General features: G+C 38.0%; 1 protein-coding gene across 2 annotated transcripts in view; it reads right to left on the bottom strand.

Annotated features, from left to right (window-relative positions):
* rcbtb2 (regulator of chromosome condensation (RCC1) and BTB (POZ) domain containing protein 2) overlaps positions 1-17,405 on the bottom strand; it is a 31,826-nt gene extending 14,421 nt beyond the window's left edge. For both annotated transcript variants that reach the window (XM_065281644.1, XM_065281645.2), the window contains exons 1-5: positions 17,255-17,405; positions 16,292-16,423; positions 11,834-11,984; positions 10,328-10,494; positions 368-526 (exon numbers count right to left, since the gene is read on the bottom strand). In XM_065281644.1, the coding sequence (XP_065137716.1) occupies positions 368-526; positions 10,328-10,494; positions 11,834-11,984; positions 16,292-16,417 (603 nt within the window). In that variant the 5' untranslated portion in view covers positions 16,418-16,423; positions 17,255-17,405. The remainder of the gene's footprint in view (positions 1-367; positions 527-10,327; positions 10,495-11,833; positions 11,985-16,291; positions 16,424-17,254) is intronic.
* Between the last annotated feature and the right edge of the window lie 6,988 nt (positions 17,406-24,393).

The following is a 24,393-nucleotide window of genomic DNA, read 5'->3' as shown; positions in this document are numbered from 1 at the left end:
CCGGGCCATGGCCTAAATCTCACGAGACATTGGGTTGAGGGTTAGGATTAGGATAAAAACAGCACTCATTCTGCGATTTTGGCAGTTGCTGTTTCCCTTCTTGCTATGGTACTCTTAGTCATTTATCTACTTGTAAAATCTACAGGCTATCAAAAGTTGTTTGTCTAGATAAAATAGCTGTATTCTGCACATTTACTTGTGTACAATCATTTTCTTCCAAATACCACAGTCTTGAGGTTCTGAGTGCATGCCAACCCCTAATTCATAAATGTCACTAAATTAAACTACATTTTATTAATCCTATACTATTCAATTTGCAAAATGAAACAAAGGTGTTATTTCTAAATGTTTATGTCTATGGTATCACCTCTCCATTGTCCAGTACTGCCATGGAGCAGAGCTGTCCACAGGCAATGTTGACTACCACCTTGTTCTGCAGACAGCTGCTGACTCTGCGAGGGGTGGGCTGGTTGGCTGTTGAGCCTGAGCCCACCTGTCCGGAGTTATTATAGCCCCAGGCGTACACCTGAGCACAAGAGAGGAAAAGGCACAAAAGATTACACTCAAATAGACTTCAGTGTGAGTTGTTTTAAAAGCACCTGAAGAATGCAGAACACTAACATCAGACCCCTGTAACTGTAGACATTTAAGAAAATTTAACCCTAACCCATTTGTTTTATATTCATTTTTTAAATGTTGTATTATTTGATTATGTTTTGTTTCAATTTAATCTGTTAATTATGAAAGAAAATAGTGTAGTTTGTAAGTATCATCAAGAGCATGAAAACAGATTGAATAGGAGAATGTCATGGAATGGGTCAGACATTATTTTTAACAACCTTACTTTTTGTGGAAAGTCTTCTTAAATATCAATCCCATTTGTAAAACTGGAATAATTAGTTTAATCGATGTTTGGTTGATCAAGAAAATTAATAAGAACAGAGCAAGAATGCCATGTTAAAGGTGACATAGAATGATTGAACGGGGTATGTATCCTTGTTCTGTGATGTGACATGTAGACAAAAAATGTTTTGTTTGGGTCTGTAATGCCTTAGAAGCTTCCTAAAAACCTCTCTCAGATAGCTCTATTAGGGTGGGGGATTTTTAAGTGGTTTTGCACCTATTTGGCTCCCCCTACTGGCTTAACTTGCAATCTCATTACTGATTGGCTGACTTTGCTGCCACTCAAAAAATGTAGCCAATTATTTTAAAGTGGAGGGGCAGTGAGATGCCTGTGATGTCATAAGCATCAGTTTTTCAGATTGGCCCGTTATCTGGCTGACATTTCTAAAAGAGGAATTTCTAGGAGACTGAGATGTTTAGCATGTTTAGCACTTTTTGTATGTTCGTGAATGTGGGTAGACTACCATTATTCTGCCTCTGTCAGAGGCTGTGTATAATTTATGATGGACATTGCATTTATACTTATCTAATCTTTGTTTAATGTTTAATATGCTTTTCATATTTCATTTACCTTTATTTGCTGCTTATGTGTAATTTTGTATATGAGGACTTTTATTTTGACAAGTCTATGTGAGCGCGGCATGTTGGGTAATCAGGAAGCAGTAAGCATTGTGTAGTGCACATTGAGTGTATGTTTGAGTTGCATCCAAGTTAATCCTTCTTCAAAATGCTACAGAAGCACCGGTTGTAAGTCTATTTTGAATAATTTATCTCTCTGGCACATAACATTTTATGTATTTTTAGTTTAATCAGTTTATAATTGGAGATGTCTATGTTGCTGATCTGAGCTAGCGTGCTAAATTAGCCACTTGTCTAATTTAAGATAATAATCCATGTGTATAGATTCTGATTGCTATACTTTTGAGGAGTATAATGTTATTTTGAATATTAATAGGTTTTTGTTATTTCTTTCATTTTATTTACAGTTTTACTCGGTTCATTGACCTGTGAGTTTGCCCTGTAACTGCATAGTGGATTATTAAAGGAGCAAGGCGCTCATTTCCTGGCTCTTGAACAGAGTTTGGCTGGCTGTTTATTTATATCAACGCTTGGATAGCAAAACATATAAAGAGAACAGTACAGTAAAAAACCGTGGTAAGAAGCAGTTGATTAAAAAAGTCATGGATCAGCAAACACAAGAAGGACATACAGATGCAAGCATGGAAGCTGAAGCAAACAGAGGAAAGAAAAAAGCACCTTCAGAGATCAGATCAAAATGCACATCATCTAGCTCTCAATCTTCAGTCAGTCGTGCTGCCGCTAAAGCGAGAGCCTCAGCAGAAGCTGCACGTGCTAGGATGGCATTTGCACAAAAACAATTAGAAATGAGAAAGGAAAAAGCCAGGCTGGAACAGGAAAGAGCTATGGTGGAAGCAAGTCTTGAAGCATTGGAAATGGAAAAGGAAGCTGCTGCTGCCATAGCAGAAGCTGATGCATTAGAATCTGCGGCGGCAGCAATGGAAAGTGATGATAGTCGTAGTGGAAAGAGCACACTCTCTTCACATGTGATTTCAAAAAGAACAAAGGAATATGTGGAACACCAGACATCGGTGAGCTCCAACTTTTCCACTTTACCTCTGAATTTGTCATCCCGTTTAAAAGAATCAACTCCAAATTTGATCAAAATTTCTCAGGGTGTGAACGCTGAAAGTGATTGTGACCCTAAAGCAGTTTGGGAAAGGAATCAAATAAGTGAGTGAACATCTGCAGAGCACAAGACCTCCAGATTATCAATACGCCCTACCGCAATCCATTTCAAACGCTGCATCTAAAGTATCTCCAGGCCAAAATCGTGATTCTCAAGGGTTTGCAGTCAATTCAGATGTGCAGCAATCCTCTCAAGGCCAAGCAACACCTCTGTTGGACATAGCAAGATTCTTAGCACGTAGGGAACTAGTCACAACAGGGCTTACCAAGTTTGATGACAATCCAGAAAACTTTAGAGCTTGGGAGTCTTCATTTGTTAATGTTACACAAGATTTACAGCTCTCGGCCAATGAAGAGTTAGATTTGTTAATCAAATGGCTAGGAAAAGAATCATCGGAGAATGTTAAAAGAATACGAGCTGTTTATGTTACAAATCCACAAGCTGCTCTTCAGATGTCTTGGATGAGACTTCAAGAATCTTATGCTACTCCAGAAGTCATAGAAAGTGCCTTGTTTAAGCGCTTGGACAGCTTTCCACGCTTATCTCCAAAAGACAGTGTGAAACTCAGGGAGCTTGCAGATTTGCTCACAGAAATACTTGTCGCTAAAGGAGATGCATATTTACCTGGACTGGCTTATCTTGATACCCCTCGCGGTATTAATCCTATTGTAGAGAAGTTGCCAGCCAATCTACAGGAAAAGTGGTTATTTGCGGGGTCACGATTCAAAGATGAAAACCAGGTCAGTTTTCCCCCATTCTCATTCTTTACCCATTTCATTTGTAGTGAAGCTAAAGCTAGAAACGACCCTAGTTTCAAGCTCTCAAGTAGTGCCCATACAGTCATTAAAAATGAAAGATCCCTGTATAGACATGGAGATAGCAGGGTCCCTGTTTCAGTGCACAAAACGGATGTATCCGCAGAACCTGAAGAAGACTCTGCAAATGTGAAGGAGACAAGTAAGAGAGACCTGACAAAGAGCTGCCCTCTCCATAACAAACCGCATCCTCTGTCAAAATGTAGAGTGTTTAGGAAAAGGATGTTAACTGAACGCAAGAATCTTCTGAAAGAACACAGAAGATGCTTCAGGTGTTGCTCTCCAAGTCATATGGCAAGAGACTGCCTTGTGAGCCTAAAATGTATAGAATGTGATTCTGATAAGCATTGTACTGCCATGCATCCTGACCCAGCTCTGCCTTTCTCCACACCTGCAAAGCAAGAACTGCATACAACACGACAGGACAACGTTACAACAGAGGTAACTTCAAGGTGTACTGAAGTTTGTGGAGAAAATGTTCAAATGCGATCCTGCGCGAAAATTTGTCTGGTGCGTGTATTTCCTCAAGAGCAACGGGAACGAGCAATCCTGATGTACGTCATTATTGATGACCAGAGCAACCGCTCGTTGGCTAAAGGAGAGTTCTTTCAGCTTTTCGGGATCCAGGGTGACCCCTTTCCTTATTTGCTAAGAACATGTGCTGGCTCCACAGAAATGTCTGGAAGAAAAGCAGTCGGCTTCCAAATAGAGACACTGGATGGTAAGACATGTCTTGATCTCCCACCACTGATTGAGTGTAACGAGATAATGAGCAGCAGAGCTGAAATTCCCACACCAGAGGTCGCCCTTGCTCATCCTCACTTAAAACCTGTGGCACAGTTTATCCCAAAGCTAGACCCCAATGCTCAGATCCTGATATTGCTAGGAAGAGATATGATCCGTGTACACAAAGTGAGACAACAAATCAACGGACCGCAAAAGGCACCCTTTGCACAACGCCTGGACTTGGGCTGGGTTATTATAGGTGATGTTTGCCTCGACAAAGCCCATATGCCAATGGTGAATGTTTTTAAAACTAACATCTTGGAAAATGGACGCCCCTCTCTTCTCACTCCATGCCAAAGCCACGTCAAAGTAAAAGAGAAATTGTGCCATGGCGGGGAGCGCAAGTCTGTTGTTTTTCCCCATTCATACAGTCATGTACCTCAGCAAGCTGAGGACAAACTTGGACTCAATGTGTTTGAGAAAACCAAAAATGATAACAAACATGCCATGTCCTTTGAGGATGAAAACTTCTTGGAGATTATGCAAACAGAGTTTCACCAAGACAAAGAGAAAAACTGGATCGCTCCTTTGCCATTCAGGTCACCGCGTCCATTACTCCCAAATAACCGTGACCAAGCATTGTCTCGCCTAAGATCTTTGCGACGCACATTGGATAGAAATCCTGAGATGAGGGAGCAGTTTTCTGCCTTCATGGAAAAACTCTTTCAGAACCATCATGCAGAAAGGGCACCACCTGTCCATAAAGAAGAAGAATGTTGGTACTTACCCATCTTTGGAGTATACCATCCGCAAAAACCGGGACAGATACGGGTCGTATTCGATTCCAGCGCTCACCACCAAGGTATTTCTCTGAACAGTGTGCTCCTCTCTGGCCCTGACCTGAACAATTCTCTACTGGGTGTGCTTCTGCGGTTCAGGAAAGATCTTGTTGCAATCATGGCAGATATCCAACAAATGTTCTATGGTTTCCTGGTGAAGGAAGAGCACAGGAACTATTTAAGATTCTTCTGGTACAAAGACAATGACTTGAGCAAGGAAGTGGTAGAATACCGAATGAGAGTGCACGTTTTCGGGAACAGCCCTTCACCGGCAGTGGCCATATATGGTCTGAGGTTAGCTGCACAGCAGGGTGAACAAGAGTATGGACCTGACACTTCACACTTTGTCAACAGACATTTTTACGTGGACGACGGACTCATGTCCTTTCCCACGGAAATCGATGCAATCGACCTGCTCAAGCGCACTCAAGAATCACTTTCTAAATCGAATCTCAAGCTCCATAAGATATCCTCAAACAAGGTTGAGGTCATGCAAGCATTCCCACCTGAAGATCTGGCTTCTGGTCTCCAAGATCTCAGTTTTGAAAGTGAATGCTGGCCCACCCAAAGAAGTCTGGGTCTGTATTGGGACATAAAAACAGATACATTCACCTTCAAAGCCGCGACTAATGATCAGCCCTACACTCATCGAGGGGTGCTCTCCACAGTGAACAGCCTTTTTGATCCGTTGGGGTTAGTGGCACCAGTGACGATCCAGGGAAGAGCACTGGTACGTGAACTGGCTAAAGATGTGCAGGACTGGGACACCGTCCTTCCTGCAGGAAAAAGAAAAAAGTGGGAAGAATGGAAAACCTCACTTCAAAAGCTGAGTGACCTTCACATTACACGTACATACCTACACCATTCACTTTCTAACATTCCATACACTGAGTTGTGTATCTTTTCAGATGCCTCGAACTGGGCCATAGGGGCAGTGGCTTACCTTCGAGCTCTGACTGATGAAGGTGAGGTCAAAGTGGGTTTTGTGATGAGCAAGGCCAAGCTGTCACCACGTTCTGAGCCAACTATCCCTCGCCTGGAGTTGTGTGGAGCAGTGCTGGCTGTAGAGATGGCTGAACACATTCTCGACGAGCTGGACCACAAGCCAAATGCTGTGAGATTCTATTGTGATAGCAAGGTAGTTTTGGGCTATATCTGCAACGAGTCCAGACGCTTCTTTGTTTACGTGCACAATCGTGTTCAGCGGATACGTCAGTCAACCACACCAGATCAGTGGAATTATGTACCCACAGACCAGAATCCTGCTGATCTAGCAACAAGATCTGTAGTTGTGTCAAAGCTCAGCAGCACTATATGGTTCACAGGACCCAGCTTCCTCTACAAACTTCCTCAAGCTCAAGAGCGTGTGTTTTTTGAACAGGTGGATCCTGAAACGGACACTGAAGTTAGACCTCATGTAACCAGCTTTGCTACTCGGATTGACAAAAGCGTCTTCTCAGAGCGGTTTCAGCGCTTTTCTACCTGGGAGTCTTTGTTAAAAGCTGTTTCCTTCCTTATTCACCAAGTGCGCTCTTACACGTCCAGTTCCATCAGCACAGCTCATACATGCAAAGGATGGCATCAGTGCAATAAAGTATGCACACTTGAAGAGCAGTCAGCAGCAAAGAGACTAATACTCCTACATGTCCAGAAAGATGTGTATCCAGAAGAGTACGCTGCTCTGCAGAGGAACGAACCAGTTCCACATTTAAGTGTACTGCGGAATCTTGACCCCTACATTGATGATGGTCTTTTGAGGGTTGGAGGACGTCTGAGGCATGCTTCTCTTGAGGCTGAAGTAAAGAATCCAGTCATCCTCTCAAAACAAAGCCACATCGCCAAACTGCTAGTGAGTTACTACCACTCCAAAGTGCACCATCAAGGACGACAATTAACAGAAGGAGCGATTAGATCGGCTGGCTTGTGGATTGTCGGAGCAAAAAGATTGATAAACTCCATCCTTCACTTTTGTGTGACATGCCGCAGACTCAGAGGAAAGTTAGAAGTCCAAAAGATGGCGGACCTCCCACCTGAACGTCTTAGTATGTCTCCTCCATTTACGTACGTGGGGTTGGACGTTTTCGGTCCATGGCAAGTGGTCACTAGACGCACCAGGGGTGGTGTGGCAGAGAACAAAAGGTGGGCCATACTCTTTACGTGTATGAGCATACGGGCAGTCCACATTGAGGTTATAGAATCTATGACCTCTGCCAGTTGCATCAATGCTTTGCGGAGGTTTTTCGCAGTCAGAGGGCCAGCTAAACAGCTCAGATCAGACCGAGGAACCAACTTCATTGGAGCTAGCCAAGAACTAGGCATGCACCCAACAAAGGAGGATGAGACCAGTCTTCTGAAATATCTTCATGAGAATGGCTGTACATGGGAATTCAATCCTCCACATGCCTCCCATATGGGAGGAGCATGGGAACGCATGATCGGCGTAACCCGCAGGATTCTAGATGGCATGCTATTGCAGGACAAACATACTCACTTGACTCATGAGGTACTTTGCACTTTGTTAACAGAAGTATCAGCAATCATAAATGCTAGACCTCTGGTTCCTGTTTCATCAGATCCCAATGCTCCATGTGTGCTCACTCCAGCAATGCTTTTAACACAGAAACCAGGAGTATCTGCCCCAAATGAGAACTACACTGAAAAAGACCTCCTGAAATGCCAATGGAAACGAGTACAAGCACTGGCTAATGAGTTCTGGAGCCGATGGCGAAAAGAATACATTAGTACACTCCAACCTCGACGCAAGTGGCATGAGGCTCACCGGAACATGCGAGCTGGAGATGTTGTGCTGTTGAAGCAAACTCAGTTGCCAAGGAATAACTGGCCTTTAGGCTTAATCATGTCTGTCTTCCCGAGCAGTGATGGAAAGGTCCGCAAGGTAGAAGTCAAGATATCTGAAAATGGTAATGTGAAAACATTCTTAAGACCTATTTCTGAAGTGGTCTTACTGCTAGCCAAAGATGACTAAGCAGAAACAAGGACTGTTACATTGGCATTAATAATGCCAGGCGGGGAGTGTTCTGCCTCTGTCAGAGGCTGTGTATAATTTATGATGGACATTGCATTTATACTTATCTAATCTTTGTTTAATGTTTAATATGCTTTTCATATTTCATTTACCTTTATTTGCTGCTTATGTGTAATTTTGTATATGAGGACTTTTATTTTGACAAGTCTATGTGAGCGCGGCATGTTGGGTAATCAGGAAGCAGTAAGCATTGTGTAGTGCACATTGAGTGTATGTTTGAGTTGCATCCAAGTTAATCCTTCTTCAAAATGCTACAGAAGCACCGGTTGTAAGTCTATTTTGAATAATTTATCTCTCTGGCACATAACATTTTATGTATTTTTAGTTTAATCAGTTTATAATTGGAGATGTCTATGTTGCTGATCTGAGCTAGCGTGCTAAATTAGCCACTTGTCTAATTTAAGATAATAATCCATGTGTATAGATTCTGATTGCTATACTTTTGAGGAGTATAATGTTATTTTGAATATTAATAGGTTTTTGTTATTTCTTTCATTTTATTTACAGTTTTACTCGGTTCATTGACCTGTGAGTTTGCCCTGTAACTGCATAGTGGATTATTAAAGGAGCAAGGCGCTCATTTCCTGGCTCTTGAACAGAGTTTGGCTGGCTGTTTATTTATATCAACGCTTGGATAGCAAAACATATAAAGAGAACAGTACAACCATTATTCAACAAAGACAAGGTAAAAATGGTTTTTCATTCTCTGTCCCCTTTAAAGGAAATGCATGACAAATTGCATACGCACTCCCATTTCTCCACAGCCTTGAGACAAGGCAGAAACATTACCATTTTTTTTTTTACATACACCAATTCACATACTTCCATTTCATTTTTTGATGACTTCACTTTTGTTTTAAAATGTAACTCAGTCGTCTAAAATCATTATAAAATCATCTTACATAATGTAAAAATCATTCTGTGAAAATATAACATTGATATCTTTCGCGTCATGTCACGTTCATCTCAAAGATTAAAACTAATGATTAATATCAAACTTTGTCTTGATGTCCCTAATCTATTCATTTTACAAACGGGGTCACATGTGTGGAAAATATGCCATACTTGTTTATATTTGCTTAGTGAACTTATTTTAAATGCATTTCTTTGCCTGACTTTGTATAACATTACTCTACAACATGAATACAATTAAACAGTTTCGCACAACCACATGTCTTTAGATGTTCTTCTTAGCAAAATTGTTCAAGCCTAATTAAACAACAATATTTTATATATATACACCATATATATTTTTATGTAAGGGACAGCGTGCCTTTTTAATGACTTAATGTTTTCATTGGGAACCCTGGGCAAAAGCCAGACAAAAATTAGGTACATCAGTTCCTCAGAATCAGTGCCTCAAGGGTTCTTCAGTGTTGGAGGTCAGCCAGCCGTGTAAAAAGTCACATCTGCTCTTCTATTTCAATCATATATCTCTGTGCTTGGAAATGTTTCTATGTCCTTATTGAAATTTTCGTAAACCTGGCAACACAAATGCTGTAAATGTTTTGGTGTTTCCAGGAAGCCTGATTCTGGTTTTCATTGGAAATGCATTGCCCAGACATATATTTCCTTCCCAGATGTGCATATCCATTTAATTAAAGTCCCGTTTTTCCTATTCTTGAAGCTATGATTGCGTTTACAGTGCGCATTATAACATGTTCATGTTTTGTGTGTAAAAAAAACGCATTATTTTTCACACAATTTACTTAAATATATCTGTATACCGCAGCTTTCACCTTCCAAAAAATGGGCTGATGTCTTCCTCGTTCTATGAAGTCCCTCCATCAGAAATACGTAACGAGTTCTGATTGTGTAGTTTGTTTAGCGTGTTGTGATTCAACAACAGCTTAGCAGAGCCGTTTGAGCTTAGCTGGCGATTGACGTATTCCTATTGGCGGAGGTTAGTAAAAAAAAAAAAATATATTTTAAAGTTAATCAACGGGGAAGTAGAAGGCTGTAGTCCAAACCGGCCGTTCGCTGTAGACTTTGAAAGAGAAATTCTATAAAAAAATATATTTCGCTTGGCATTGAACTTTATCATTTATTTATGCTCTAACTGCAACATTACATGCTAATCAAAGTTTGACAAATGGGATCAGGAAAAATGGGACTTTTAAGCAATTGGACATTTAAAACAACAATATACATTTTACAGAAGCTTGGCATTTAATTCAAGGTAATTTATATTGTATGCGCCCTGTAAATATGCCTGTAAAAGTATTATTTCCTCATGTTGCTTTGATTTAAATGTAACTCATTGCATCAGTGTAATGGGGTATCAGTGTACCTCTCCATCAGTGGTGAGTGCTATGGTATGGTGAGAACCGCAGGCCACCTCTGTTACTCTCTTGTTGATAAGGTTGGTGGACACCAGGGCAGGGGTCAGACCGTGATTGGTGGTGCCGTTTCCTAGCTGACTGTAGCCATTGTGACCCCAGGCATAAACCTCTCCATCTACAGATATGGAAAAAACATCCTCTATTAGCATCTTTGTACAGCCAAGTTTAAGCGGCTGGAGAGACTAACAAATTTAGGAATTATTTTGGTTATACACAAGTGGTCGAAAGTGTTTACACATGTTAGTGTTTAATGGCTCCACAATAATACAGTATTTGGATTGACCAATAACATCTTAATATTATGCGTATATAGGGCCTAAAATATCTTAAGAGTCTAACATGAAGGACAATTTTTGATTATAAAATGTAGCACCAGTAATTCGCCATGTCAAATTAAACCTTTTATGGTTTACAATAGCAGTGTTTGTGTAAAACATTTAAATGCTTTTAGTGCATTTAGTAAATGTGATACAGGGTCAAATCAAGACATGTTAGTTTAACAAAAACCTTTCCTGTGGCAATCCCATTAAAATCATAAACATTTCATAAACACATGAGTGGTAAGTAAACGTTTTCTAATCTAAATAGCAATATTCTTATAATATATTAGTTTTATACTGATTCTAAAGAATGTGAACCAATTAACCAACTTTAAAAATTATTAAGATCAATTATAAACTTGGAGGGGAGGTTTCCGGGACTAGTCCCAATCTATAATGCATATTTGAGGTGTCTTAAAAACAACTTTTTAAGTTGCACCGACATATCCTTACATACATCAGTGCCATTGTTTTGTTTCAAGATGCACACCTGTATTCTTTTTTCATAAGGTATGTTTGTAAAAAACTAAAACCTAGTTCTAGTTTAATCAAAACCCTGTCTGGGGAAACTGCACAGGAATGTAAATTTTGTCTGTGTCTGAAATAGCTCCCTACACCCTAATACTAGTACACTATTTAAGGGGACAGCTTAAATGTAGAGGTGTCCAAATGATAGTGGACATTATCGAGTGCACATGCTCAATCCCATAATGCACTACAATAACATGCTCAATGGCTAGCCCCTACCCCTTCACTGGGAGGTGCATCCCAAATGCGTTCCTGTATAGCTCATAGGTAGAGCATTGGGTTAGTGGCGCAAATGGACATGTATAATGCCTGTAAGTCGCTTTGGATAAAAGCATCTGCCAAATGCATAAACGCACTCCCGCTACTTAGTGTCCGAATTCACTCCCTTTTTTATTCACTTATTAGTTTAACTAATGTAGGGATGTATATTAATGTATATTAGTTTAACTTATGTAGGGAATGGTGACTAAGGGTATAGGGGCCTATTTCACACTTCAGTCTCTTTTCAATCTCTTTTCTGGACTGGATTTGCAGAAACAAAATACCAATACATTTCATATACTTAATAGGAAACAATTCGCTCCAGAAGAAGACAGCCACTCAAACCTGCAGTGGTGATGACTATATGCGGTCCTGTGCCGTAGCTCAAAGAGATGATTTTTTTGCCACATAAGACGTCGATCCGCCTGGGTTCAATGGTGCTCTGTGTGTCTCCAAGTCCCAGGCAGCCATAGCAGTTTGTCCCCAGTGCAAACACCTGAAGCCAGATTTACAGCGATCAGAAGGGTTGAACATCTGACAACATTTTACAACTCATATGGCATATCATATGATGAATGCAAATTCAAAATGTAATACTGCACACAGCCATTTGTGTATAAAAACAAATATAAAGAGATGCACATATGACCAAATATCAATTAATAACTAATATTGCTTGCCATTCCCAGCCTCCAGGTGCACACAAACGCAGGTGAAAAGCTATGCCAACACACTGACAGCTAAAATTATTTCATATTTCAACTTGCCCAGCTAGATCCTCAAATTGTTGCTTCACCACAAAAGAAGAGAGTTTACACTAATGCTCGTTTTGAACCGCCTTGCGGCATTACAATTATATTCTGACACACAAAGCAACAATGTGTGAAATAAAGCTTGTGTTTTAAAAAAAACACTTGAGTTTAACCTGGATGATGCAAATCATTTTGACAAGTCCCGTTTACACAAAATTAAATATAAATATGTCTTTTGATAACATATCCGGTTTTATATTTATAAATGATTAAACCAAAAACAGGCATGGCCAAAAGTTTTGGCACCCTTGGTAAATATGAGCAAAGAAAGCTATAAAAAGGATCTACAATGTTACTTTTATGAAGCTTTAATTGATGATTAAAAATAAATAAATCACTAAAAGTTTCATTAAAGTAAAACAATTGAAAGTGGTGGTGGGGGGGATTACATTATGAATAATTTTTTTTCTCTAATACACTGGACACAATTATTGGCACGCCTAGAAATTATGAGTAAAATATAAACATTTTCTTAGCAAACCATGTTGTCCAATCATGGCTTCCTGTTTCACAAGAGAATAAATATTAAGTAACACAAACCCCAAGTCCCCATAATGATTCATCACAGTGGATAAAACCAAAGACTATAGTTCTGATGTGCAGCAAAAGATTGTTGAGCTACTCAAAATACAAAGTGGCTTTAAGAAAGAGGTTAAAGGAAAACAACACAGTTTTTAAATTAATACATACCTATCTTTTTCAATGCGTGCACTTTTAATATTTGTACAGCGCTAAATGCATGTGTTAGTATTTAGCCTAGCCCCATTCATTCCTACGGCTCCAAACAAATGTTTTATTTTGTGCCACCATACTTCAGTCTTTAGCGAAAACATGGTGTGTTTGGTCGCTTTTAAATTCATTCCATGTTTGGATCCTAAGGAATGAATGGGGCTTGGCTAAATGCTAACAAATTCACGATGCGCTGTACAAAGATTAAAAGTGCATGCACTGAAAAAAGATAGGTATGTATTAATTTGTCTAAGTTGAGGTAAGAACATAGTCAAATATTAAAAAACGGTGTTGTTTTCCTTTAAATAGGGCTGTGCAAAAAAATCGCCTGCGATTCTCATGTGTGTCTTCTAAGTGAACCTGGTTCCTTGATAAGTAGTAAATCGCCATCACCTGCTTTTAGATAGAGCGGCATTTACTACACAGAGCTGTATTTCACAGAGAAGCTAGGCAAAATCACGTTCATAATCGAGGAACATCGACTCCGATATTCCATGCGATTTTGCCTAGCTTCTCTGTGAACTACGGTTCTGTGTAGTAAATGCCGCTCCATCTGAAAGCAGGTGATGGTGAATCGCAGGAGATTTTTTTGCACAGCCCTATCTTTAAACCATAAAAACATCTATTTCCACAACCAGGGAAATAATCCACTGGAGATATTACAAATCTGGCTAAAAGAGGACGTGTGTCTATATCATCTTAATGCTCAGCAAGGAAAATAATTTGAGTGGACAAAGACTCTCCAAGGATCACAGATGGAGAACTTCAGAAAGCAGTTGAATCTTGGGGTCAGAAAGCTTTAAAAAAATAATAAAAAAGAAAAACAGCACTTTCATAACCACAAGTTGTTTGGGATACAATTTAAGAAATCCTCTGCTCACATGCAAAAACAAACTCCAGTATATTTATTTACTGAACTGAAACTGTAAACACGACTGGGTTCTGCCGCCAATTTGAAACATAAAAGAGTTTTTTGGCAGCAGGAACACAAGATTGGTTTGGTGCACACAGGAATTAAAAAGTGCTTTATATCTACAGTTAAATATACCACAGGACCTTAATTGTTTTGAACTAATTTGTAACAGAGGTCCTGGACATCTTATTTAGATACATGGCTTCATGGATAATATCAACAGATATTAAATTCAAAACCTGACTTGCTAGAAATCTTATAATGGGTCATGATTCAATCTTTCTTGAAGACATTGGTTTAAAACAAACATCAAAATCAACAAAAAATGGGTCACTGAGCGTGAGAACAACATTAAGGTTCTGCCACAGCCATCCCAGTTCCCTGACCTGAACCAGGTGCAGGTACAGAAAAAGACTCAAGAGGAGAGAGCAACAACATATGAAGGGTCTGAGAAATCATCTCAGATCATCTGCCATGAATTCTTCAACCTCATCAGACATTTTAATACAAGACTTATCCTCGGTCATCCTTGCAAATGGAAGTGGCAATGAGGATCGAATAAATGGGTGCCAAAAATTGTGTCCAGTGTGTATTCAGCTTAAATGGGTGATTCTCGCGAGATTAGATTTATGAGGTGTCATGAAACATTTTGATAAAAAAAAAGTAAATACAAAGAAAATGCTATCAAAATAAGAAGTTACAAACATCTCTTCATGAACTATTTTGCACCTGATTTCAAATGACATCATACAAACCAAATTTGTTGTTTTTTCAACATTTAAGAGGAAAAATTTCATTACCGCAACGTGTCCATGACTGGATTTGGGTTCTTTGACATGGAAAATTTATAATTAAAAAAATCAAAAAAATTAAACGCTTCAGTGCATGTTATACTAACATTTACAGTAAAGAAATGTGGTATTTGGTGATCATTGGTAAATGTAGAGACAATAATAAGGAATATAAATGTGTCCGAGACCAATTTTCTCAGCATCCTCCACAACAATTTTCAATCATTATTTAAACCCTCAAGGAACTAACATTTAAAAAAGCAAGTTGTTGGAAGGGACATAATTGACTGTGACACTCAAGATGGCTACCAGGTAAGCAGCTTTTATTTTTTTCTCTTCAAATAAAAGTTACAATTTTGTTTGTCATAGTACTTAGACAACTTTTTAGTTCTCATTACAGAAACATGAGTTTATAAATGCATATATTTAATGTAATATCATGTTGCAGTATGATAATTTTTGATAATGATAATCTAAAAAAATATATTTTTTAAATCCTCTAAAAATAACGGTTATAGTAATTTCAGACCTTAATTTCATATGTGCAAATCTGATGCTGGACACCTAAGTCTGGATTTTGTGAAAATCACCCAAATAGGCATTTCTCATTTTAAAGTAAAATAAGTCTTTGGTGTCCCCAGACTACATATGTGAAGTTTTAGCTCAAAATACCATATAAATAATTTATTATAACATGTTGAAATTGTCACTTTGTAGGTGTGAGCAAAAATTTGCCATTTAGGGTGTGTCCTTTAAAATGCAAATGAGCTGATCTCTGCACTAAATGGCAGTGCCGTGGTTGGATAGTGCTGATTAAGGGGCGGTATTATCCCATTCTGACATCACAAGGGGAGCCAAATTTCAATGACCTATTTTTTCACATACTTGCAAAGAATAGTTTAAGAAAACTAAGTTGCCGGGTTGATCTTTTTACATTTTCTAGGTTGATAGAAGCACTGGGGACCCAATTATAGCACTTTAACATGGAAAAAAGTCAGATTTTCATGATAGGTCCCCTTTAAAAGGAAACCATTGTAGATTATTTTTTATAGCTTTCTTTGCTCATATTTACCAAGGGTGCCAACACTTTTGGCCATGACTGTAGTTCATGACATTTAAACTGTAATATATGATAACAACCTGCCGCCTCTACTTTATTCCTTACGTATTGACTATTCAATTAGCTTTTGCAGTTCTACAGAAGTTTATCTTCCCATAATATGTTTAGAACAATGTGAGGGTGTGTAAATAAACTACAATTTCTATAAACCACTCGAAGAAAACAACTTAAATAGAAGGTGAGCATGCACTGCACAAGAGCTCTTCTAACGCAAACAAAGCCTGAGTTAGTATTACAAACCTATATATAGCATCATTCTATCTGCTTAGCAGCCCAAGATCACTCTGTCATTGTCTTTAACACTTTACTATGTGGGTGTGTGAGAAACAAGACCTCTACTAAAACAAGATTATTATTTTCCAGATGGAATGATTCACCTTAATGTGTTTATCTGTAGATGCAGATTAATGTTTCAATGGTCATGTTTAGCATTCATACCTCATCGTTGACTGTAACGTAGATGGCTTCACTGGCAGCATTGCCAAACACACAGGCTTGACGGATGAGCCGTAGCTCTTCTGGGGGCAGGAGAGCAAACACTGGCCACTTTCCCACGTCAAGCATACTTTTCTATGAAATACAACAGACAATATACTCTTTAAAGAAGAATACACAAGCTGAATTTTAAAACCTAGAGCTGTATTTATTGCCATCATTTGTTACCAATGCAACTACGGGACTTCTAGTAGTTACTGCCATGTTTGCATGTTTATTTTAGACTTAAACAATAGCAATATCAGTTTAATAATGATGCACCATAATTATATTTGGGTAACTACTGAAGATACTATGGAAATGAATATGACATGTTTTAGTTTCACTATCGATGACAGCGATATATCGTAGTAACACAAGACTTCTGTGTAAAAATAATTACTGTAAATAGCATTAGAAATAATAAAGCAGTCGTTTTTTAACATATTTCCAGTGAGGTTAACTGTCACTTAACAAAAACAATTGATACATTATACAAAAATGCATACATCAATAAAAATATACATCTCTAAATAATAATAATAATAACGTGTAACGAGACAAATAACTTACTGAGGTAAATCTTGTCATACAAACATTAGCAATAGCTGGCAAGTCTACGTAAAATTGCATTATGAAAAACTTTTCACTGTTATTACTCGTCAGCTAGCTAACAAGCTAACGAATGTTTACAGTTGTGACAAGTCGTCTGTTTAAAGATGCTACGAGATAATAACCCACAAACCTCCATAAGCGACAGGTAAAGATGTTGTTTTAAAGTCTCAATAGTTAAATATCAGCTGTTATTTACGTAGTGTTTGAATGAGTAAATGCAGCTAACTGATGTTAGCTGGTTGATGTCATACAAGAGATGCTAATTAAATTCAATGCCGCGATGTTTATGGATAAATAGCCCTTGATGTTTACCTTGTATTACCCTGAACTCCACATTCGTCATGTCTTCGTTTATAAAGAGGATGATAACGATGTGTTAAAGCGCACGGGATCGGGCTATATGGAGCGGACTTCTGCAGTCAGTCAGTGCAGTATCAGCTGGCAGTATGTGTCGCGTGCGTGGATTTAACCCACCAATGACTTTAATCGACTTACAAAATAATGCTTTGTAGCCCATAGTTTCCATTAAACTACTATAGTTGGTGGGTCAATATCACCACGGAGTGTTTTGAATACTTTAAAATTTCCTAAATAAAATCTAATATGTTGCATTTAAATGTATTTGTTGTATAAGAAGACCTTGGCTGTTAGAAATGCATGTTAGCCAAGCTCAAGTAGTTTTTATAAACGAACTGCAAGTAGACAATGTACATGTAAACCTGAAAGTAGAATAAAGAAATTTTCATAAAATAGGGCCAGTTGTTCAAAGGTAAACTGATCGGATTTCGGTTATTGGATTGGATCAAATCTTGAAAATGGGTTGTTCAAAAGGGAAAGAAGGAATCTGAAATCAGATCAGATCACAGAATCCAATCCTAGTTTAAATCTGGATCAAACCTTCAGTTTGTGTTGTTCAAAACTTGTCAGTAGGATTTGGATAACTTTGATCCAAAAAAACTGGATTATCCTGATCCCAACAGGGGGTAGGATTTAAAGGTGGATTCCAGGAGGGAAATGTAGAAAAACTTTAAAATTGGTCAAATAACACATTTGTTTCATTTAGTGTATATACTTGTATTTATATTTTGAACTTGACTTGTGTAACCGTTGTAACAGTGATAAAGTAGATATAGTAGACATAGGCTACCAATTAAGCTATTCAGTAAAGTAAAAAATAATGAAATATGAAATAATCCCCCAAACAGATTTCAATCACAAACAAAAATAATATATTCAATTTTTATGTCATTCATCACCGTATATTAATTTCAAAGAAACAATCATCAGAGATGAGCCTGTCAAAAACAATGTCTAACAATGGCATCCCTTACTATACACTTGAAGCGTCCTTTCTGCGTCCACAATGTATTTGTTATTGGATATATACTTTTTTTTTGTGACTCAGATGAGGGTTCATAAAAGAAATTATAAATGGATGTTTATGTTATTTTTGTGTTTTGTATCAAAATTAAAAACTCTTACAGTGATCCCATATTGGTTCTTCTACCTGTTCTTCACATAGCTGGTAGCACATGTTGTGATATGTTGTCCCATTTAGAGCACAGGTAATCTGGATTTGGTAATCTTGAAAACTGTGTATCTGGATCAGGGTGATCCAGTCCAATGTTGCTTTGAAAAACCGGCATAAAAGTAAGACGGATTACCTGATCCTGAATAGGAAAAAATGTGATTTCCAAATCCGGATCATTTTGATCCAGATTAAACTTTTTGAACAACTGGATAGTGATTATATAATGGAGATTTGAAGAAAGATCACGTGTCCCTTTTTTCCACAACAAATTTGTTTAAAATTTACGAAAATTTGGCATGGTTTTACTCCATTAAAAAAAACATGGTAACCACAAAATAAGCATGATTTTGACAACCATTGTTTTCAAAAACCAGTAAAACCATGGTTTTGCTGATAGTATAGTAATCAATAACAAAACATGGTTACACGTTTACCACAAAAAAAAAAACGGTTAATTTTCGTCAGGGATGGGAAAGTCCTTTGATATGAATGAAATTACTGCCAAACCATGTAATGCCTATAAAATGCAATGCACAATTTTGTTCTCAATAAAATCTAGCAACAAACATATTTAATCAAAATTTCAAACAATAGCTGACCCTCATTTGTTAATTAAGCAATCAATAAACCACACAAGTTTTTGCTACTTTATAAAATAATTTGTTTATTTTCATAAAAAATTGGACGAAAATTCCAAATATCTCTTTAAAAAAATCTTAACTTTATTTAGACCGATTCCTGTAAAACTAAAATATTTCACAGAATTTACATTACTTTGATAGCATCCCTTATATTTATACTACTGTATAACTATAAGCGTAGCAGCCATAGTTTTACTACAAATATCACCGCTAGGGGGATTGAGTGGTGTAGTCTGTGAACAGGTACATGCCGTATACCCACTAGGTAAGGTCCACGATTTTAGATTATCCTTTGGTGTGTAAGTGTGTTAATGATGGTACAAACCCCAAGGTAAACAATGACGCGAGTTATCGTCTCCAACGTAAATCTCTTTTCTTGGACTACAACAAACACACGGATTGTAGGCAACAGTTTACTTCCTGGGCCTGTTGACGTGGACAAGACCGACATTATCATAATTGCTCCCGCTTCAGACTGAGTCTGTAAGTTAACTCCTGTTAGCATTGCATTGTGAGCGAATCTTTCAAACATGGTAAAGAGTGTCACATTTCCGGCTGATGTCAGAGCTATTCAGGTCAATCAAAACGTACAGATTAGCTGGCCAATCAGGGACACAGGGGTTTTCAGATCGATGAGTTTTGTACAAAATCAGTGCATTTGAGGTAAGCAGTATATCTGGAGCTACAAAAATGTACGGTATGTGGAAAATAATATGTTTTTTAACCATACACCACTCAAACACATTGTAGTATACCAAATACACAAAATAACGTTTTTAGCAAAGTAATAGGTGTCATTTAAAATAGCGTGAGAATGCATAACAGCATTTCTCTGGAGAGGCATTTCACACTTTCATTCATAAATTTAGATGTGAGGCACTGACCATTTCTCACTTGCTACTTTGGCGGGTTGAACTTCATGGTTCCCCGGACAGGAATTATCTTAAACCACTCCATAAGGTCTGTTTACTAATGTGAGTTACTGTCATGAGCCTCAGAGCAGAGCACAAAATTAATATTCATGACTGTTGGAGAAAATGTATTTCTTATGACATTTTTGAATATAATGTGTTACCATTTATGAATGTATAATCCTTTGCTTAGAATCATATTTACCAGCTACTCAGAAAAACTGCCAAGGTGAAATAGTGGGTAGAATGTTCCCTTGTTATCATACGACATTTGATTACTGCATATTCAAGCTACATCATCAAGTTACTATCTTGTTTTTGGTAGAATGCAGGCCCGGGGTGGGTAATCGGGAGAACCGGGAGAATTCCCGGTGGGCCGCTTCACTTTTGGGCCGGTCGAGTTTTTTTTTTTTTTTTTTTTGTCACGTTAGTGAGTCTATCTTCAAATGAAACTTCACACGTTTCGCATTGACACTGCAGCGCGCAGCCTCTGCATGGGTTGTACCATGTGAAGGAGTTTTCCCCTCCCCTCCCATAGAGTTGGTTCGGTCCATAGCACGTCCAAGAAAACTTTTCTCCGGTAGTCTGGGCCGGTGTCATGAGCAATCCAGTCCCCCCGAGCAATTCTGCCCCCCTAGGACCCCGCGTAATCCAGTCCCCCCGAGCAATTCTGCCCCCCTAGGACCCCGCGTAATTCCATTGGCTGAAAAAACTCCTCATGGGTAGCCTTTGTAGCGCCTTATTACAATTCCTTCAAAATTTCGTGATGATTTATATCGTTAGAATGTTGTTAAAATTACAATTGGTCTATTTTAAATTATCCGTTTAATATAGTAGTATATAACTGATGCTCTAGGTGGTGAGATCTACCAAATCTCGTTCTTAGATTTTTTTTAATTAGCTTAACGTGACGTACCAGCTTAGCATACAGCTATCGGGTAAAATAGCTTAACACAAACACCAGTTGCACTCACCGTAATAACGTAATGTCATTTTTTTTAATCCTGAGGTTTAAAAAAATATGTTTCACGTTCAGATAACTTAGTAATCAATAACATAAAATTGAAATGTGTTTTTGTTGTGTAAGGCAATTAATTGGGTTTTTAGGCGATTACGTGTGTCATTACGTGCTGCTCACGTGTTTGCAACATGAATATTAGTTCATTAATTATATTATTTTTGTAAGCTTTTATTTTAAAAATATTTTGTATGCTTCTATTTTGTAAAAAGTACCTAGCTTGCTACACCACTAACGCAGCTTCGATTAGCCATTAGCATCAAGATATCGCGATGACAAGTTTTTGACCAGGCATTACTGCTAGGTACCAATTGGGGTCCTAGGGGGGCAGAATTGCTCGGGGGGACTGGATTGCTCACGACACCGGCCCTACCGTAACATTACGCGTCTGAGAGGAGGAGGGCGTAAAAAACAGGTTGAAGAAAAAATACATTGGAGGAGGATGCTGCCAAATGTGCCAAACGTACAGATTTATTTTCAAGAGGACAAACAAATGTGACAACAGGTAACTTAAAGAGAAATAAGCCTAGTAATGATTAGCATTAGCAACGTAATTATTCGGCTAATACCGTTGTCAAACTATTTACAAGCCAAAATTTTTTTTTGTTAAAATATTACCCTTTTGTGTATACATGGCGATTCATAGACTTTGCAAATATTATGCAAGCAGCTTCTGAGCAGTCCCCCGCTGAAAATGAGGAGGTCATGAGTTAAAAATATGAATTAAAGTTATTTAACCCTCAGGTTGTGTTCACAACCCTATAACACCTTTTGTTTTCCCAGTCAAAAATGACCAGCCTAAAAAAGCTTATAAATCACTATGCTATATAACCAATATTGTATTCAATATTTTTGTCAAATTGTTTTCTTTTTTAATTAGGACTTTTATATTTCTATTTGCATTAATCATCGGCCTCATAGCATTAGCAATGCTAATAATTTATCAACCTTTCCTTGTGGAATACACTATAAAAAGGGCTGGGTTATTTATATATTTTATATATTGGACAGAACACGCTGCTGGGTTAAAATTGACCCAGTGCTGGGTTGTTTTAACCCACCTGTTGGGTTATTATAATCCATGGTTGCATAACAACAACCTAACATTGGGTTATTTTTAACCCAGCATGGGGTAATTTTTAACCCAGCATGTGTTCTGTCCAATATTTACCCATTATGGGTAAAAAGTAACCCAGCCTTTTTTAGAGTGTAGAGGAATATTTTTGTTAACTTCTTAAGTGAAATATTATTTAACTTTTACCTTATTTGTTGAACCATGATATTAATAAAAACTATGGTAAGAGCTGAACTGTTGCTTTATTTATCCAATTTGAAAAAAGTGCAAATTTGGAATAACACTATGGAAAAAGTGGGCCGGTCTTGGGCCTGAAACTCCCGGGCTGAAAAGTGGTCCCACTCCGGCCCTGGTAGAATGTAGACAATCCTATTCTTCTAGACTTAGAAAAATGTGTGATGTTGTTACCATTGTGAAGGTCTGTGAGATTCAACCTTCGGAATGAACCGATAACCAGTGATTAAAACCTAAATAAATACAGTCCGCAGAGAGGCTCAGATCGAGAGACAGTTGAGTGTTTCCTGATGAGACATCTCAATCTGGGTTCTCCCTGCAGAGAATTATACTACCCCATTCGTGGTCTGAGTGTGTCTTATTTTTATTAAGGTTCATAAGTATTTTAAACCTGACAATGACCCTTCCAAATAGGGCAAAAACAACAATTTCATTCAAAGGACAAATCCTCTGGTTGTAAATGGAGATGTAAAACGTTTCTGAAAATTTTAACACTTAAGAACGTTATATACCTTCTATGTAAATATCAAAGAACCATTTAACAGATTATTTCAATGCATTCTTTGGCACCTTTAATGCCGAACTGCACGATCCGATTTGCGCTCCGCGGAAGTGACTGGAGAGCAGACGGGTGCTGGGCCACAAGAACCGACAGTCGAATGACATTAAAGTACATGTACTCGCTGTACTTTGACATTACCAAGCAGTCTGCGTAGCACCAAATGAAGTCAAACCTGCACACAGTGTGTAGCTCACAAAACACATAGGCCACATTTACACATAGCAGGGTATTTAGAGAAACAAATATTTCCCTGCCTCCATTTTCAATAATAACCTTGTGCACACAACATCGTTTTCAAAAAACTTGTCATTTAGATCAACCCGCATAAATACGCCTTGTGCGCCATAATAACTATGCGGCAGTGTAAGGAGAGGAATGAAGCCACACTGTAAAAAAAATCCGTAGAAATTACAATGTTATTGCAGCTGGGTTGGCGGTAATGTACCGTAGATTTACATTTATGTAATTTACTGGCAAGAATTTGTTCAAAGTTCAATCAATTTTAAATATTAACAAGTATTTATCTTTACAGAATAAAACTATACAATAACAGCCTCATGCAAAGCATTCTGGGAACCAGATGTCATCATCAACCTTTTTCTGTTTTTTGCTTCAGATTTTGTTTCCCAGAATGTTTTGCTTGATGCTGTTTTTTAGTTTTACTCTATAAAGACAAAGACTTGTAAATGTTTAATGTTCATTTAACTTTGAACAAAATGTTGCCAGTTAAAAACATAAATTTAAATCTACGGTAAATTACCGGCAACCCAGCTGCAATTCCTACGGAATTTTTTTACAGTGCATGCAAGCCAATCAAAATCCTCAGAATTTACACTTTCTTCCTCACGTTAAGCATTTTCTGGCGCTTATTGTCATGTTTAAGAACCTAAAACTCTGTTTCTCAGTTGACATGGCAACACATAACCAGGGTTATCAGAAATCTCCACTTTGGCCAGAGGTTTTAGAAATAATTGTTTTCTGTGATAAAAACAGGGTTTTTGTGTAAATGAGACCCCAAACGGCAGGGAGATATCTGCATCTTTCTTTGTGTAAACGGGGCAAGTCTGTAAACAAACAGTTCATGTGAAGAAAAGTGGAGCATAAAATCCGGAGAGTTAACAATGCACATGTGACAACATAAATCATCAGTCCATTTATCTGGAGGTAAGGATCCACTCATGCTCTAAAATAAGATCCTGATGTTTTTTATATGATTTACTAGCTGCCTTCAGTTCCTCTTTCAGCATGTTTGCTTGTGCTTCACAGTGTTAAAGTGTCATTCTTTATTTGGGGTGGCTAGTGGTGTCCCTCTACTTTACAACAGTTGTGTAATAAACTAGTAATAAATTATCAAATGTTTCCATGTTTTTGTTCTGTAGGATAAACACAATTTGTGCACTATTAACAATTCATTTTTTTAAATACATATTTAATTTAGTTTGAGAGATTGCATGTGTAACAAATATGCATGTTTCTGCC

This window comes from Paramisgurnus dabryanus, chromosome 8, assembly GCF_030506205.2.
Source record: "Paramisgurnus dabryanus chromosome 8, PD_genome_1.1, whole genome shotgun sequence".
Lineage (NCBI taxonomy): Eukaryota > Metazoa > Chordata > Actinopteri > Cypriniformes > Cobitidae > Paramisgurnus > Paramisgurnus dabryanus.
The sequence above is the reverse complement of the archived record's forward strand: the minus strand, read 5'-3'. Positions and strand labels throughout refer to the sequence as shown.